The 16635-nt window shown below is 38.0% G+C and overlaps 1 protein-coding gene across 1 annotated transcript in view; it reads right to left on the bottom strand.

Moving 5' to 3' along the window:
• Positions 1–12747: 12747 nt before the first annotated feature.
• Positions 12748–16635, bottom strand: part of pcyox1 (prenylcysteine oxidase 1) — a 6399-nt gene continuing 2511 nt past the window's right edge. Inside the window, exons 3-7 of the mRNA XM_039779951.1 lie at positions 14571–14777; positions 14282–14456; positions 13935–14146; positions 13671–13823; positions 12748–13542 (exon numbers count right to left, since the gene is read on the bottom strand). Coding sequence (XP_039635885.1) covers positions 12872–13542; positions 13671–13823; positions 13935–14146; positions 14282–14456; positions 14571–14777 — 1418 coding nt within the window. The 3' untranslated portion in view covers positions 12748–12871. The remainder of the gene's footprint in view (positions 13543–13670; positions 13824–13934; positions 14147–14281; positions 14457–14570; positions 14778–16635) is intronic.

The raw sequence follows: 16635 nt of genomic DNA on the forward strand, positions 1-16635 counted from the left end.
ACCAATTGTACACACTGGATGACCACCTGCGAAAGTATGTGAAATACCGTATCAATGGAATAATAGGTGACAAATGACAAAGCCCTAATCGTTGATGGATTATCTGCGATCCAGTCATTAGAATCTCCAGTGCAGAAATAACTGCTTGAAATTGTTTACTTGAATTTGAGAAATGTAACAGCAGATGGTCAACTAAGGGAAACAAGTGCTCTCAAACAAGACCTACATACTGTAAGTCTTCTGTTAAAACTTGATTGCATCATCTTTGATGGTTAAATGCTTTAGGCATCCTTCAATGTTTTTACACTTCACCTTGTATTGGCTACTTCCCCAGGATGTTTTTCTTGCCTAGACATTTGGGTTATTCTAGCTTTCCTTATTTTTTTTTATTTTTTTTTTCTCCCCTGGGCCTTGGAAGGTGAATAAGGTTGTAAAAGAGGACAAACAGGAACCCAAAACTGGAAGTTATCTAACTGGGTGGTTTGGTGTTGAGCTGATCTGGTCTCTTGTTTGAAGGAGGGCAAACCTACGTTGCATGCCAGCGGTGTGTGTGGTCATTTAGCTGCAGTACTAAATGCATATCAGATCTATAGATGCTGTAGTTGCCTTAATTATTTTTGATTTATTTTCCCTTAGGTACCAAAGAAATGTTTTTTTATTGCACATCAACATACTCTTGTCCACACTTGTACATGGAAAAAAAAACAAATAAAAATGGGAAAATACTGGAGTTGAACTTGTTTTTGTTGCTACTTTATAACATAAGAAAGATAGAGCTATATATATCTCACACACACAATGAGAATACTCCCAAGTAACTGTCCTGCATTCAGAACTTACTTGAAAGTATTGATTGTGCAGTAAAATTTTCCCTGTCAGTGTTTACTATTATATATTTTTGAATTAATATTACTGCTGCATTAATGTGTAGGTTATGTTTTACAGCTGTAAATTTTTAAGGTTTTGCTAATTTTAACTCCTTTATATACTGTTGGGTAGTTAAATCTACAGCAATACATAATTTATAAGGTCATGTTTGTAGCGTTGCTGTCCTGTGAGAACCATGTATCTTTAAAAAGTCAACTTTTCATGTCAGAAAAACAGCCCTGTTTTCAGCTTTGTGACAACTCATTTTCTAGCTGATCTAAGAGGTTTTTAAAATTTTATTTAGCTTACGGAGAATTTTAAGAGAAACCCCTCATTCAGTTTATCACAATCATTTAAAATCTGGAGATGCATAGTTTTGAGTGGACAGGAAGGGGATGAAAAACTCCTAACAGCTATACTGTCAGACAAATGTAGTGCAGTAAAAAGTACAATTTTTACCTTCTGAAAGTGAGTAGAAGTATGAAGTTGCATAAAATAGAAATACTCAAGTAAAGTCCAAGTACCTTGAATGTGTACTTAAGTACAGTACTTGAGTAAATGTATTTAGTTACATCCCACCACTGCAAATATATTGCAACTTCATACCCTCAAATTCAGTTTCATGTGGTAAAATAATGTTATATTATCTTAGGAAAAGAACCAAAAAGCAGTTCTGAAAGACTGCAGAAGTATTTTGTCACAGCATGTAACATGAAACAAAAAAGGACAGAGAGATTGTACAGATAGGTGGATAGTTCCCTTTTATTGTCAGTAAGCTCAGTACAGCTCAGCCACTGGGTGATGAGTGAGCGTTGGGATCCACGTGCTGCTGTGTTTTCTCACTCCAGTACATCTGTGACGCAGAGACAGACAAGGGAGGATTCCTTTACGCTAGTTTTACATTGCAAACACCACAATTCAGTAGTTTTCCAGGGCTCTCAGAGCAATTTATATGAATCACACCTCGGTCTTTCTGATATGACTCACTCCTCTGGACATGGTACTGATGAATGGTGACTGCACCAGGCAGTTTGTGATTTTAAAGCACAAAGCAAGGCCTATTCTACTCCCAAAGGGTTAGGAATTACTGCTACAGGTTTATTATCTCTCTTTTTTTTTTAACCAGTGCATGAAGGTTTTCCTTCTCAGGAATTTGACTTTTTACATCATAATCCAAAAGATGACCTTTATCACTGCATCACTAACTTTGGATCAGAGGAATTTTATCAATTTTAAAACAATCCTTTTGGCATCTTTTAGAGCAGGGACAGTGCGTCCTTGGTCCTAAAATAACCAGAAGCAGATGATACAGTATAAATCAATCACAATAAGCACCTGGGGACAGACGCCTCAGAGTGCCCTGGATTCTTGTCCTAGATTTACTCACATGCAAGATGGACTGTGTTCAAATAAACAATCCCAGAATGTTATTTTTGAGGTCAAGCAGCCAGCTCATCTCTGTGGTGACTTGAATATCTAACTAGAGTATTGGCTTTGACTGTTTCTATACATTAAACTGTTTTCACAAGCTGCCGAGTTGTACATTTGTAATTGGTCTTCAGGCATTTTACTGTTCTAAACCCAACCTATAAAATGTATTTTTACCACTATTTAAATCCAGCTGAGACCGGCTTTGACTGGATTTGTTTTTCACATTCTGTTCATTGCACAATTGAACTTTCACTGTGTTGCTCAAAACAGTTCACCACATCTTGCCCTAGCAGGCACGAGTTAACTACCGTCTCTGGATAATACCAGTAAACAAATGATACATTCAGCCTTTAGGTAAATTGTTACTTATGTATGTGTGTAGCATTTAGAAGTTCACCTTGTTCCTTCTTGGTTGAATCCTGACTGACTTCATCTGCAGAGGAGAAATGGAGAGTTACAGCAAGCAGTCGTAGTGTGGGATTCATGAGTATAGTGAGTCAGTGGCCATTTTACTTGATCTTACCCAAACTGCTCACAGTCTCTGGCTCTGTCTCAGGGTGCTCTGAAAAGACATTAAAATGTACTTTACCTAATTCCTGAGATGTTTTTAACCTGATTAAACCATGTAAAGCACTTTGTACCTTTGTTTTGAAAAGTCCCTTTATATTGTTGTTAATCTCTAAATCTTCTTTAAAAGTAGTTTACAACTATGTAAAAATGTAAAATAAAACATTAATTGAAATTCATGAATATGTGGATAACTGAATTCTGTTTGAGAAGATAATATCACACAGTATTATTCAAAGCTTGTAATGTAGTGTTTGCTTCATTAATAACTGCTGTAGTGTTTTAGTGTAGATTTACATCACTGTTTCCCTGTCAAAAATGGTAGACATAAATCGTGAATGACAGAAGGTGAAATTGCAGCTTTAATGTGCTGAAATAAACTGCCTACGAAAACCCAATGCTCAAACTCACCATCTGCTTCCTCAGAGGACTCAGACTGGGATTCTGTGTGGGAGAGAAATCAGTCAGGTTGTGATATTTAACATGTCAGTGTAATTTGAGAGCCTGCAGTCCTTTTCTAAACTGCCCTTTATCACCATCTACAGGCTGATACTGAAGGGTGCAGTAGAACCTCTCTCACCTTCATGAGCTGCTAGGTCAGAGTTCCCACCTCCTTCTGCTGGAAAGGGAGAGTTCATGTGCTTTAATGGTTGTCTGGTTCATGGTGTTCTGCCAAATGCTATAATGTCTGTAATGTTAGTACCTGTGCTTAAAGACAAGGTTGGTAAGCTCAATAGTATTGACAATTATCGACCAATTGCATTAGCCAGTACCTTGTCGAAAGTACTGGAGAGAATACTGTTAACAAAGCTAGAAATGTATGTCCTTACTACTGACAATCAGTTTGGGTTCAAAAGAAAACATGGAACTGATCTGTGTATCTATGCTCTTAAAGAGATTGTGTCCAGGTACACAGGTCTAAATTCATCTGTATTCCTATGTTTTATTGATGCGTCAAAGGCATTTGATAGAATTAATCATGAACGATTGTTTGAAAAATTGCTAGATAGAGGTGCCCCTAAATTTTTAGTGAGAATTTTAGCGTTTTGGTATGCCCACCAAACATTTCAGGTTAAATGGGATAATGTTGTATCTGCTCCATTCTGTGTTAGTAACAGAGTGCGGCAAGGAGGAATTCTATCTCCTATTTTATTTAATGTTTATATGGATGAATTACCAAATCAGCTAAATAGGTTAAAAACCGGCTGTCTTGTGGGCAACAATATTGTTAATCATCTTATGTATGCAGACGACCTGGTCCTGCTCTGTCCATATAGTGCTGGGCTGCAGCAGATGCTGAAGGTGTGCTCTCAGTATGGCCTTGATTATGACATAAAGTATAATGCTAAGAAAAGTCACATAATGATAGTTAGAAGCGATGAGGACAGGAAATCAAATTTTCCGACCTTTTATTTGTCAGATAGTCCTCTCACTGTGTGTGAGGAAATTAAATATTTAGGTCATGTCATATCCGATGACTGGACAGATGACAAAGACCTTTACCGACAGCGCTGTAAAATTTACTCTCAGGCTAACATGCTTATAAGGAAGTTTTCCATGTGCTCTGATTCTGTGAAGTGTTCTTTGTTTAGAACTTACATCACACCGCTATACACTGCTCAATTGTGGTCTAACTATAAGAAAAAAAGTATGCAGAGGCTCAAGGTAGCATACAATGATGCACTGAGGCTGCTGCTCCGTGTCCCTAGGTGGCATAGTGCCAGCCATTTGTTTGTGTCCACTAGAGTGCCAACCTGTGAGGCACTCTTAAGACAGCTGATGTTTAGTTTCATGTGTCGCCTGGACAAGTCAGAGAACCACATAATTGAAGCTCTAGTCAGCCCTGTGAAAAGCTGTTATAGATACACTTCCAGGTTAAGACAGCATTGGTGCAATAGCCTGTATATCCTATAGGTTGATGTGTAGTTGTTGTGTATTTTTGTATCTCTTTTATGTTTTTTATGCTGTATTGTGTGTTTGTATGGACCTGGGTCTGCAATAAAAGTTTTATTATTTTACAAGTTATGTAATGTTGAACAAGATCACATGTTGTCTTATGATTAAAGCCAACAGGATGTTTTTATACACACCTGTGTTGTCATTCTCAGCTTCAATATGCTCCTCCACTGTTGGAAACATTTCAACATGTGACGTTTAACACACAATCAATTTGTTCAGGTGTTCATCATACAAGTATAACTTACCAGATTCATCTTGAACAGCCTCTGTATGTAAAATATTTGAGAGATTGCATTAAACACTGCACCTGAATAAGCAATTTATTAGTTTTGAATGAAGTCAGAGCTCATGTAGTTCCTCTTACCAAGGTAGCGGGCGTCCTCGTTCTGTTCCTCTGTCACTTTACAGGAAAGGGTAAAATAAAAAGAGCATTGATGGACCTGAAACTTGTTTTACAAACTGTACTTAATGCAATGGATGAAAGGTTTATTTGCTTATAAAGTCACCTCATTTTGGGTTATGGTCATTGCCTTGGACTTTGGTCAAACTTACCATTCATCTGAGCGGCCTCGTTCTTTTGAGCGGCCTCAAACTCCATCTGATCTGAGGAGACAGAGTGATAAAATGATGCAACAGTAACAAGACAATGGGCAATTTGTGTAATAATACAAGTGAAGGAATGTAGTGTTACAATGTAATCAACAAATAAATTATTATCTATTAGTATAGGTTAAGACGAGTCTGGGGGGAATTCACAAACTATAAAGTAATTAAATTAAAATCAAATATTTAAAAATACTTTTACTGAAGTAAAACTTTGAATGCAGGACTTCTACTTGTAACAGAGTTTTGCTACACAGCGGTTTTGCTACTTTTACTTGAGTCAAATATCTGAGTACTTCTTTCACCACTGGGTGGCTTTAACAAACCGGTGAGTCTCAAATGAAAAAATGTTGCCACTCTTGCAGCCAGGTGCATTTACACACACAGACTTAAACATAAAGTACATTAAACTATAAAACATATTAAACATCAGTTTCACAGTCAGTTGGTTATCATTTGAACTGATGCACTGTACCTATTTTCAGCAGTTCAGTTAGCCCATCTGCATGAAAAATAACAAGACCATTGAATCAGTTTTGAGGCAGGCAAGTTTCATCACCATTAAATAATTCTGTGAATGCTGATCAGTAGTATTGTTATCTGATTCTTCGGTATGACTTTCGGACGCTTGCTACTTCTGTATTGTATTCAAATTTTTTCCAGCATTTATACTTTAAAAAAAATATTAAGCTTTTTTCTTTTTACATTGAAAGTCAACGGAGCAATCTTTAAATCCTGCCTTTGTTGATTACCCTGTCTCTCCTAATGTGTTTCACCTTTTGTATCACCTGTCCCTTCTTTGTTCATTACCTCATGTATTTAACCCCCGTGTTGCCTTTGTCTCGTGTCAGATCATTTTCAGTTTGTGTTTGTTCCTGCCTGTGTTTCGCCCATCAGCTTGTGCATGTTTTCGCCTGTTGCCGTTGCTTTTGGTTTCTCCCTGTGCAACTTAGAGAGTTTTTTCAGTCTCTGTACTGCCGTTTTTCATTGCATTAAATCCTGAAGTTCACACCATCTCCTGCCTGCCTGCCTCTCCCTGCATTTGGGTCCTCAATCGATCCCACTACACACAACAGTCATAGTGTGTCAGAAAAAGTCATAAAAAAGACATAGTACAGTATGTCGAAAAAAAGTCATATTATAGTATGTGGGAAAAAGTGAAAAAAAGTCATAGTATATTAAGTCGAAAAAAGTCATAGTATAGTATGTTGAAAAAAGTCATATTATAGAATGTCAAAAAAATTATAAAAAAGTCATAGTATAGTATGTCAAAAAAATTATAAAAAAGTCATAGTATAGTATGTCGAAAAAAGTGATAAAAAGTCATAGTATAGTATGTCGAAAAAAGTCATAGTATAGTATGTCAAAAATTATTAAAAAAGTCATAGTATAATATGTCGAAGAAATTAAAAAAAAATCATAGTATAGTATGTCAAAAAAAGTGAATAAGAGTCATAGTATGTCAAAAAGTGATAAAGTCTTAGTATAGTATGTTGAAAAAAGTGAACAAAGTCATAGTATAGCTGGTCGAAAAAAGTCATAGTATAGTATGTTGAAAAAAGTGATGAAAAAGTCGTAGTATAGTATGTTGAAAAAAGTCATATAATAGTAAGTCTAAAAAAGTCATAGTTTAGTATTTCAAAAAAAGTGAAAAAAGTCATTGTATAATATGTCATCACTTTTTTATCACTTCTCAATATACTATACTATGACTTTTTATCACCATTTTCGACATATTTACTATGACTTTTTTAACACTTTCTTCGACATGCTATACTATGATTTTTTTCAGTTTACTATACTATGACTTTTTATCACTTTTGTCAACATACTATAATATGACTATTTTCAACATGCTTTATTCATTGGCATGGTGTATCAGTGGTTAGCATTGCTCCAATTGGCATCAACATAGCACTGTAGACTCTAACGCTTGGTTCGATTCCCAGGCCAGGCTTGTCCTTTTTGTGTAGAGCTTGCATGTTCTTCCAGACTTCCTTTCACATACAATACTATGACTTTTCCCCCGATCTAACTATGTTATGACTTTTCATCACTTTTTTCAACATCCTATACTATGACAATTTTCGACATAATATACTGACTGTTTTATCACTTTTTGACATACTATACAATGACGTTTTTTCGACATACGTTTGTAGTATACTATGACTTTTTCATGACTCTTTTCGACATACTATACTATGAGTATTTTCAACAAACAATACCACAACTTTTTTCGACATACCATTCTTTCGACTTACCTATACATTGACTTTTCAACATGCTATACCATGACTTTTCTTTTTAAAAAATATAAAAATATTCTACTTTTGTTTAAGACATTATTGGTATTATTTAACATTTCAATAAAATTCATATTAATTAAAACCACTTCTCCAACTATTCTCACTACTTCACCTTCTTCCTACGCAATCATGCCAGCAATCCTTTTTAGCAATTTAGCTTTTCAGCATTCACAAGCATTTTCTGCAGGAAATGCATTTTCTAGTTATAATTATTGCTTTTATGCTAATTATTTATAAGAAAAATTCCTCACCGTGCTGAGCAACTACTTCCTCTCTCTCTGCAGATTCCAGAGATGCTGAGAGAGCTAGGAATCATAACAAAGACATTAGTCAGGCCTCAAATAAATACATAACTGAACATCTGTAGTAAATAAACATGAATGGGTTTTCTGTAGAGGCACATTATCAAGTAAACTTATATAAAAACAGACAAAAGATTTTGAGCTCACAGTTGCCATCAATGGAGATCACCACATTTTAAATTATCGTGACATTCTAATTCCCTTGCAAATCATAAACAACTATTTATTCTTCTTACCGGAGTGAAACGCTGCCACAGCGAGGAAAACACCTAGCGGCACTAGAAATCTCATCTTGGCTTTTGGTCTGGGTAGTGGAAGATTTTGGGGATGTTGTCACTTTACAGCCTCTTATATCTTCAGTAACGTCACATGTTTTGCATGGACAGGCAGCTCTGGTACCATTGTCCCTCCCTACCTGAGAGGACAGCTGGGTGGCACATAACCACACAGACGTATCCTTATTCAGGCCATCAATGCCACCCATTGTTGGCTCTTCAGTCACACGGGCCTTCATTTGGGGTGTTACTGTGTCTGTTTAATACAAAAGGAAAAATGGGCGTCCTTGGATCTGAGCTGAAAGCAATGTTCATTTCCTTTTGCGAATGGAAACGGTGATTTCACCACACATCCTTGGCTTATGAATGATGGGTCACAATGTCCCTCAGTAAGACAATTCCTCAATTAATCGTGCAGATCAACATCTGGGACATTATTCACAATTACCTCACACACAAACAAGTGAAATCCTCTCACACACTCTACTGAAATGCTTTCATACACACTAGTGACGAATTATACTCTCACTTACTATACTGAAACCTCACACACACACACAACTGAAACACTCTAATATGCAATACTAAAACAAACACACTCATATACACAATTGAAACAGGATATTACTTTCAATAGTGTATATGAGAGCTTTTCAGTATGGTGCGTGAGCGCGTTTCTGTAGTGTTTATGTAAGCATTTCAGTAGTGTTTTTGAGTGTTTCAGTAGTGTTTATTTATATAGCACATTTCATACCTGTGTCAATACAATGTGCTTCACACAAAACAAAAGCAACGGTCAGTACATGATCATAAAAACAGTACGATTAAAAGCATGAGAACATTAATGCATAAAAAAACAGTAAAAGCGTTTCAGTTGTGTTTATGAGCGTTTCAGTATTGCGTGTGATAGGATTTTTTGTGATAGGAAAAAACATGGACTTGTTAATCCTTTTCATAACTGACATCAAAACATTCGATTTGCAAAGACGTCTTAGTGGCCCATGTTTCTTGCTGACAGCTGTCTTTACTCACTAACAACATATACAGTAGTCTGCTGAGGACGTAAAGAGGCTGAGAAATCATCGGAAGACCCATAAATCCATCTTGGATTACGTGTCACCAACAAGCTGATTTGCTGGATGTTAGCTGTACCATATTCAACAGAAGCAGTGCACATAAGAAATATATAAAAATGACACACACGTACACAGAGGAACACTATGTGTGGAGTTCAGCGTGGTTAACAGTGATTACAAACTTCAGCACAGTACAATGTTGACTGCAGCTGCTTCTGTAAGGACTTCTGCAGGCTGTTGAGAAGACAAGTCTGTATGAAATATGCGCTTCTTACATATATGACATACATGCATTAGGAGGCGTTGCATTGCATGTCCGTCCCATCTGTTGTGGCAGGTAGTTGTTTTCGTCGGAACACCGGAAGACAGTTCAGTTTAACCAGAAGGCAAAAGGTGGATGGAAAAAGAAGCGTGTATTTCATACAGACATTTCTTCTTAAGCGTACGTTTTGTGCCTGTTTTCTGAGATAATACAATTTTTTCAAGTAAATGAGATATATAAATGGATGGATAGCTCAATGGGTAATATCATTGACTTTTATGTGGGAGACTCAGGTTTGAATCTTGCTCAGAGAATGTTAACTTACTTTTCCCACCCACCTTCCTGTTACACTGAAACTCCTTCCTGTTCAACTGAAATCCTCTCACGCAATACTGAAACGAGCTCATAAACACTACTGAAATGCTTTCATAAACACTGCTGAAACGCTCTCATATACACTATTAAAAATGAAATCCTGTTTCAGTTGTGCATATGAGAGCCTTTCAGTATTGCGTGTGAGGCCATTTCAGTAGTGTTTATGAGAGCGTTTCAGTTGTGTGTGTGAGGTTTCAGTACAGTATGTGAGAATATAATTTTTCATTAGTGTATAAAAGCATTTCTGTAATGTGAATAATGTCCCAGATGGCCCCTCATACAACAGCTGACTGTAATAGCTGTCATAAATAGAACTGCAGAACATTTTACTCCTTACAAAAAGAGACATTTTAGATAATGATAGTGTGAAAATAAAATGGATTTTAAAAGTGAAACGAGATAGAAAGAAATGTAAACAAAAGTACAAGTTGGGTGAGAGATTATAATATAAAGACAAGAATAAAATGGTCATCAATAATACCATCACACACTTCATCTATGAAGCAAGTTTGCAAATTGCTTCATAGAAAGAGAGCGATATGAGTGAAGTATGTCTTGAGAAGTGATTTAAACATAATTTAATGCAGACAAAAGCAGACACTGTCTCATCCCTTTATTGTGATTTTAGGCTCTTACAAAACACACTGTTTGGTCTGGGAGGTTTCAGTATTGATTCAAATCTGAAATCAAAAGTTTATATTATAATTAAAAGCCTTGTTTTATTTGTGCAGAAGAAGCCAGTCTAAATACTCCACATTGTTTTTTTAAGGTATTTACAAAAAGAATTAAATGCTAAACAGATTTTTTTTTCTGTCAATTCAACTGCACCATTAATATTTTTGCAACAGTATGTCTTGAAATATACTCAAACCATAAAATGTCTTTCAAAAATCTAGAAAAATACACCTGCTCTTAAGAAACATTTAGCAAACTACAATTTCCTTCCCAAAGTGGTTAAAGAACATGAAAGTGGTTTAGGTAGGTACAGTAGGTATAAAGTGACATGACATCTGTTAATGCACACGTACAGAGTACTTTAATACAGATTATCCTCCATGTTACAACAAAACAGAAATGCATTCTACTCTTTTTAGTTTGGTCCTTGTGGCCTGGCTCTGATGACACAGGAAGACCCACAGGACAAATGATAAGGAGACGTATCATTTATTAAAGACGTAAGCCAATTAACCTTTAATCTTTAAGGCACAATCATTGTTTTAACATGCTGAATTTATACACCTCGTCAGTGTTATTAGCCTGTCCAATTATAGTCTTATTAACATTATCAGTACAATTGGATAGTAAGAAAAAACATGGACTGGTTAATCCTTTTCATAACTGACATCAAAACATTTGATTTGCAAAGACATCTTAGTGGCCCACATCTCTTGCTGACAGCTGTCTTTACTCACTAACAACATATAAAGTAGTCTGCTGAGGATGTAAAGAGGCTGAGAAATCATCGGAAGACCCCTAAATCCATCTTGGATTACGTGTCACCAACAAGCTGATTTGCTGGATGTTAGCTGTACCATGTTCAACAGAAGCAGTGCACATAAGAAATATATAAAAATGACACACACGTACACAGAGGAACACTATGTGTCTACTGGAGTTCAGCGTGGTTAACAGTGATTACAAACTTCAGCACAGTACAATGTTGACCCACCTTTTAGTGTGATTTGTGCTATTGTTGCTGGTGAATTATGAACTGTAGCTACAGTTAGGGTGATTAAAGGATCATTCCAGTTGGTCTTTTTTTCTTAGTTTTGGTCAACATTCCTATTGGTAATAACATTGTACTCGCCAAGTTAACGGCTGAGAACTGTGAAAGCAGAGACATCACTAAAACCTTTCAACTTCAACTTTAAAACATCATATCTGAAGTGGTTGTGTGTATACAAGCAGTTTTCCTGTGCAATGACAGATTACTAAAGGGTTAACAATAAAATACAGTGGTTTAGATAAACTGGTTAAACTGTGATTGTTTGACTGCTCAAGTTTTTTGCCCTGTCTGACCTAATTGTAGCGACTGGTTTTCCCAGATCTTAGCAATTACTTTGCTGAGTAAAAGATAGAAATGATGGCCAAAACTACAACAACAAGATCCAAATTGTAATAAACCAGGAATTGTTCTTGAAGTTTAAAGTGCCCACATTATGAAAAAAAACCTTTTTCCGGGATTTGGGTTATTATGTGTCTCTGGTGCTTCCACACGCATACACACTTGGAAAACTATCCATGCTGTTTTGAGTGAGATACGGGTTTCAGAATGTAACCTGCCTTCAGTCTCCGGGTGAGCTGGTCAAAATCGGCAGGGCCGTCTACGTCATCGTCCGAAACATTTGGTGTATGCTAACCCCTTTAGCTAATACCACATCAGCTAGCTGTTTCTCCAACTTCGGTCAGTATAAGGCAGGATTAGCCGGGAGACTTCTTCTAAATGAGGGCGCACTTCCAACTTGGCGTGGAATACCTGCAGGCGAGGGACATGTAAGTAGTTCTATACTGTGAACAGTGTTGTAGCAGTGTTTTGCCATTGAGAACAAGGTGGCTAACTGCTAGCGGCGCTAGCTTCTAGCTAGTAGTCCTTACCTAGCTAATGCGCATGTGCGACTCCCAACAAAGATGGGATAAAAGTGTGATGCCTCACTCTGTAGCTAAAACAGAGACCTGAACACACAGGGTCAAAAAAGGAGCTGCAGCAATGTGCAGTACAACAAAAATATAGTGTTTTTTGAAAATTAAACCATGTAAACCTATTCTGGTACAACCTCAAAATACAATTATGAACCTGAAAATGAGCAGAATATGGGCACTTTAAAGGGGTCAGAGTTCTCCCTCTTCAGAGTTCCCCTCTTAGTCTGGTGTGCAGGTCTTCTTGGTCGATCTTGCTGACCTGTTGGTGCCAGCGGTGGTGTGCCAGCAGGGCCACATTCCTGGCAGAAATGGCACTCATCTCCATGGCGCTTGCCGCCCACTCCACAGCGTTGAGGTAGTACAACCGGTTGTGCAGGATGAAGGGAGGCGTCTTACGGTGCGGTGGATGGTAAGAAGGATAAGCCAGCCACTGAGTCTCCGACACTGAATCCCAGGAGAGGAACATGTTCTTCATCTGCTCCTGGGACAGCGGCTTTGGGGAGACCACCTTCCAGACTTTGGTCTGGCTGGCAGGGGGTCGCTTGTAACCCTGAGGGATGTACACAGGGTCAATAGAGCTCAGGCTGTTGATGACAGAGTCCTTTGAGTCTGTGGTGAGGACGTCAGACACAGTAAACTCTGAGGCTGGCTCTGTGGTCCCGAGGTAGGACACGTTCAGCATGCCGTGGACCAGAGTGGAGACAGTCTGGTGGTAACGTCCGGGGTAATGAGACGGGATTGGAGGGGAGAAGCCTGAGAATGTGATGTCAGACTTTCCCTGGTGAAGCGGTGTTGCTATTATTACTATGTCATACAGAGAGTGTGCTGGGCCTGATTCTTCAACATAATTAACCTCATATAAACTGGTTGTGGTGCCTAAAAATAAGGGAGAAGGAGGGAAGTTAAGATTAAATATTTGCCATTTAAAAAAACTTGAAACATTCACATGAAAAATCCATCGTTGGGACCAGTTCCATACCGAATGAAGGAATGTTAAAAGGTACCTGTCTTTGATGGTCGAACTTTGACTAAAATGGAAGTCACTCTGGCAGGGATGAGCTCACTTTTGCTGTGGTACAGCAGTCCTGAGCACACTCTCTTATTTCCTCCGTCCACTGCCCACAGGCCTGAATCTGCTCCTGCTAATGACACTGCCCCTGGAAGACAATAAATAGTCAATGTTACCTCTATTTGACAGCATTTTCAAAAAAAAACTTGAGATATGTGATAAACCAAATCCGAATCTCTCACGTCATTGTTAAACCTACCCACGAAGCCGTTGATGCGGACACTTTGGCCATAGTTGACACGAGTGACAGGTGTGACAATATCGTTGAGGAAGATCTGCGAAAATCCTTCGCCCATCATTGTTTCCTCCGTGGTCTGATTCACCAGGGTAAGAAAACTATCGCCGCCCATGGCATGAAGGAGCCTATCCACACTGGAGAATGAGTAACCATACTGCTGATACTGGTAGATCCTGTGAATAAAGGGAATTTCCATGAGTATTAAGACACCCAACAGAACAAGGGACAGCAATTCCATGTTGATATTCCTGGATCTCATGCTAAAAGAATAAGATTTAGGAGCCATGACAACTACTTTTCCTCCTCACCTCATAAATTTGTCCAAAATACTCTCCACCCACATATGCATTCGGAGAAAGTTGAACCCGTATCTCCAGAGCATGCGCAAGACATTTACTATATACCAGTCACTCTCTTCAAACGTGAGCTCTTTTCCATCAAAGATTGCCATTTTAGAGGGGACATCTTTCCTTGGAGGAATACCTGAAAAATCAACACAAAGTAACAGGATTGCTCTCTCTAAGTTTCAAATATACTGAACTACGCACCAAGTATTCATGTGTTTGTGCTGAGTCTGTTGAACTTGGGATATGTTACCTAATTTTTCAATAAAGTGCTTCATATGTAGGTTAAGAGGATGGATCACTGAGCCTCCCGTCTCATACTCATAATCTCCTATCTTCACTGTTGCTAGTCGTCCGCCAACAGCGCCAGGTTCAAACACATCGATCTTCACCCCGGCTCCAAACTCCTGCCTCAGGTAAAACGCTGCAGCTGTGCCACCAATGCCTGCTCCGACCACAGCTTTAAAGGAGCAATGACAACAAAGCAAACCAACACTGTAACACGCTCATCTGAAATCATTCTCTTGATTTTATTACCAGTGTTAATCAAATGAAAATATTCATATGAATATTTTCATTTGATTAACACTGGTTATACTGGAGGTCCATATGCACATTTGTAATTTGAACTCTGACCAATTTTATTTTATTTGACACCTGCAGCTTTATTTGTGTGAGATACTTAAAATAACAGAGTAACACTTATTTGTTTTCATTATAGATTAATCTGACTATTATTATTACTATTTATAAATATTTTGTTAATGTTTTGATCATTTAGTCTACTCGTCCATCATATTATCCCAGAGCTCAAGGTGACATCTTGAAACCGCTGTTTTCAATTGAAATTGAGAAAAACAGAAAATCCTTTCATTTGAGAAGCTGGTATCAGCAAATGTTTTTAATGTAATGTAATTAATGACAAAGTGCTTAATCTATTATCAGTATTGATTAAGTAACTGATTAATCGACTTATCAATTCTGTTCCCACTGAGGAGGCCTGTTTTGGTAACGGCAATATCATGTTAGAAGTGACCTACTGAGAACCTGATGCAGTTAAATAATTGGTAAAAAGATCAGCCTACTGTCTGATATATACAGTACAGGCCAAAAGTTTGGACACACCTTCTCTTTCAAAGCGTTTCCTTTAATTTCATGACTATTTACATTGTAGATTCTCACTGAAGGCATCAAAACTATGAATGAACACATATGGAATTATGTACTTAACAAAAAAGTGTGAAATAACTGAAAACATGTCCTCAAAGTAGCCACCCTTTGCTTTTTTGACAGCGCTGCAAACCCTTGATGTTCTCTCAATTAGCTTCATGAGGTAGTCACCTGAAATGGTTTTCACTTCACAGGTGTGCCTTGTCAGGGTTAATTAGTGGATTTTTTTCCCTTATTAATGGGGTTGGGACCATCAGTTGTGTTGTGCAGAAGTCAGGTTGATACGCAGCCGAGAGCCCTATTGGACAACTGTTAGAATTCATATTATGGCAAGAACCAATCAGCTAAGTAAAGAGAAATGAGTGGCCATTATTACTTAAAAAAATAAGGTAAGTTAGCCCAAAAAAAAAAAAAAAAAATATTTTTGCCCCAAAAGCGGAAAAAAAAAAAAAAAAACCAAAAAAAAAAACCCCCCACCCCCACCCCACACCACAAAAAAAAAAAACCATCCCTTTTTTTTGCCGCCGGGGATAAGTTCATCCGAGTCACCAGCCTCAGAAATCGCAAGTTAACAGCAGCTCAGATTAGAGACTAGATGAATGCCACACAGAGTTCTAGCAGCAGACACATCTCTAGAACAACTGTTAAGAGGAGACTGCGCTAATCAGGCCTTCATGGTCAAGTAGCTGTTAGGAAACCACTGCTAAGGAGAGGCAACAAGCAGAAGAGATTTGCTTGGGCCAAGAAACACAGAATGGACATTAGACCAGTGGAAATTTTGTGCTTTGGTTTGATGAGTCCAAATTTGAGATCTTTGGTTCCAACCGCCGTGTCTTTGTGCGATGCAGAAAAGGTGAGCGGATGGATTCTACATGCCTGGTTCCCACCGTGAAGCATGGAGGAGGAGGTGTGATGGTGTGGGGGTGCTTTGCTGGTGACACTGTTGGGGATTTATTCAAAATTGAAGGCATACTGAACCAGCATGGCTACCACAGCATCCTGCAGCGACATGCCATCCCATCCGGTTTGCGTTTAGTTGGACCATCATTTATTTTTCAACAGGACAATGACCCCAAACACACCTCCAGGCTGTGTAAGGGCTATTTGACCAAGAAGGAGAGTGATGGAGTGCTGCGCCAGATGACCTG

The sequence above is a fragment of the Perca fluviatilis genome, chromosome 17 (genome assembly GCF_010015445.1).
Source record: "Perca fluviatilis chromosome 17, GENO_Pfluv_1.0, whole genome shotgun sequence".
Taxonomy (NCBI): Eukaryota; Metazoa; Chordata; class Actinopteri; order Perciformes; family Percidae; genus Perca; species Perca fluviatilis.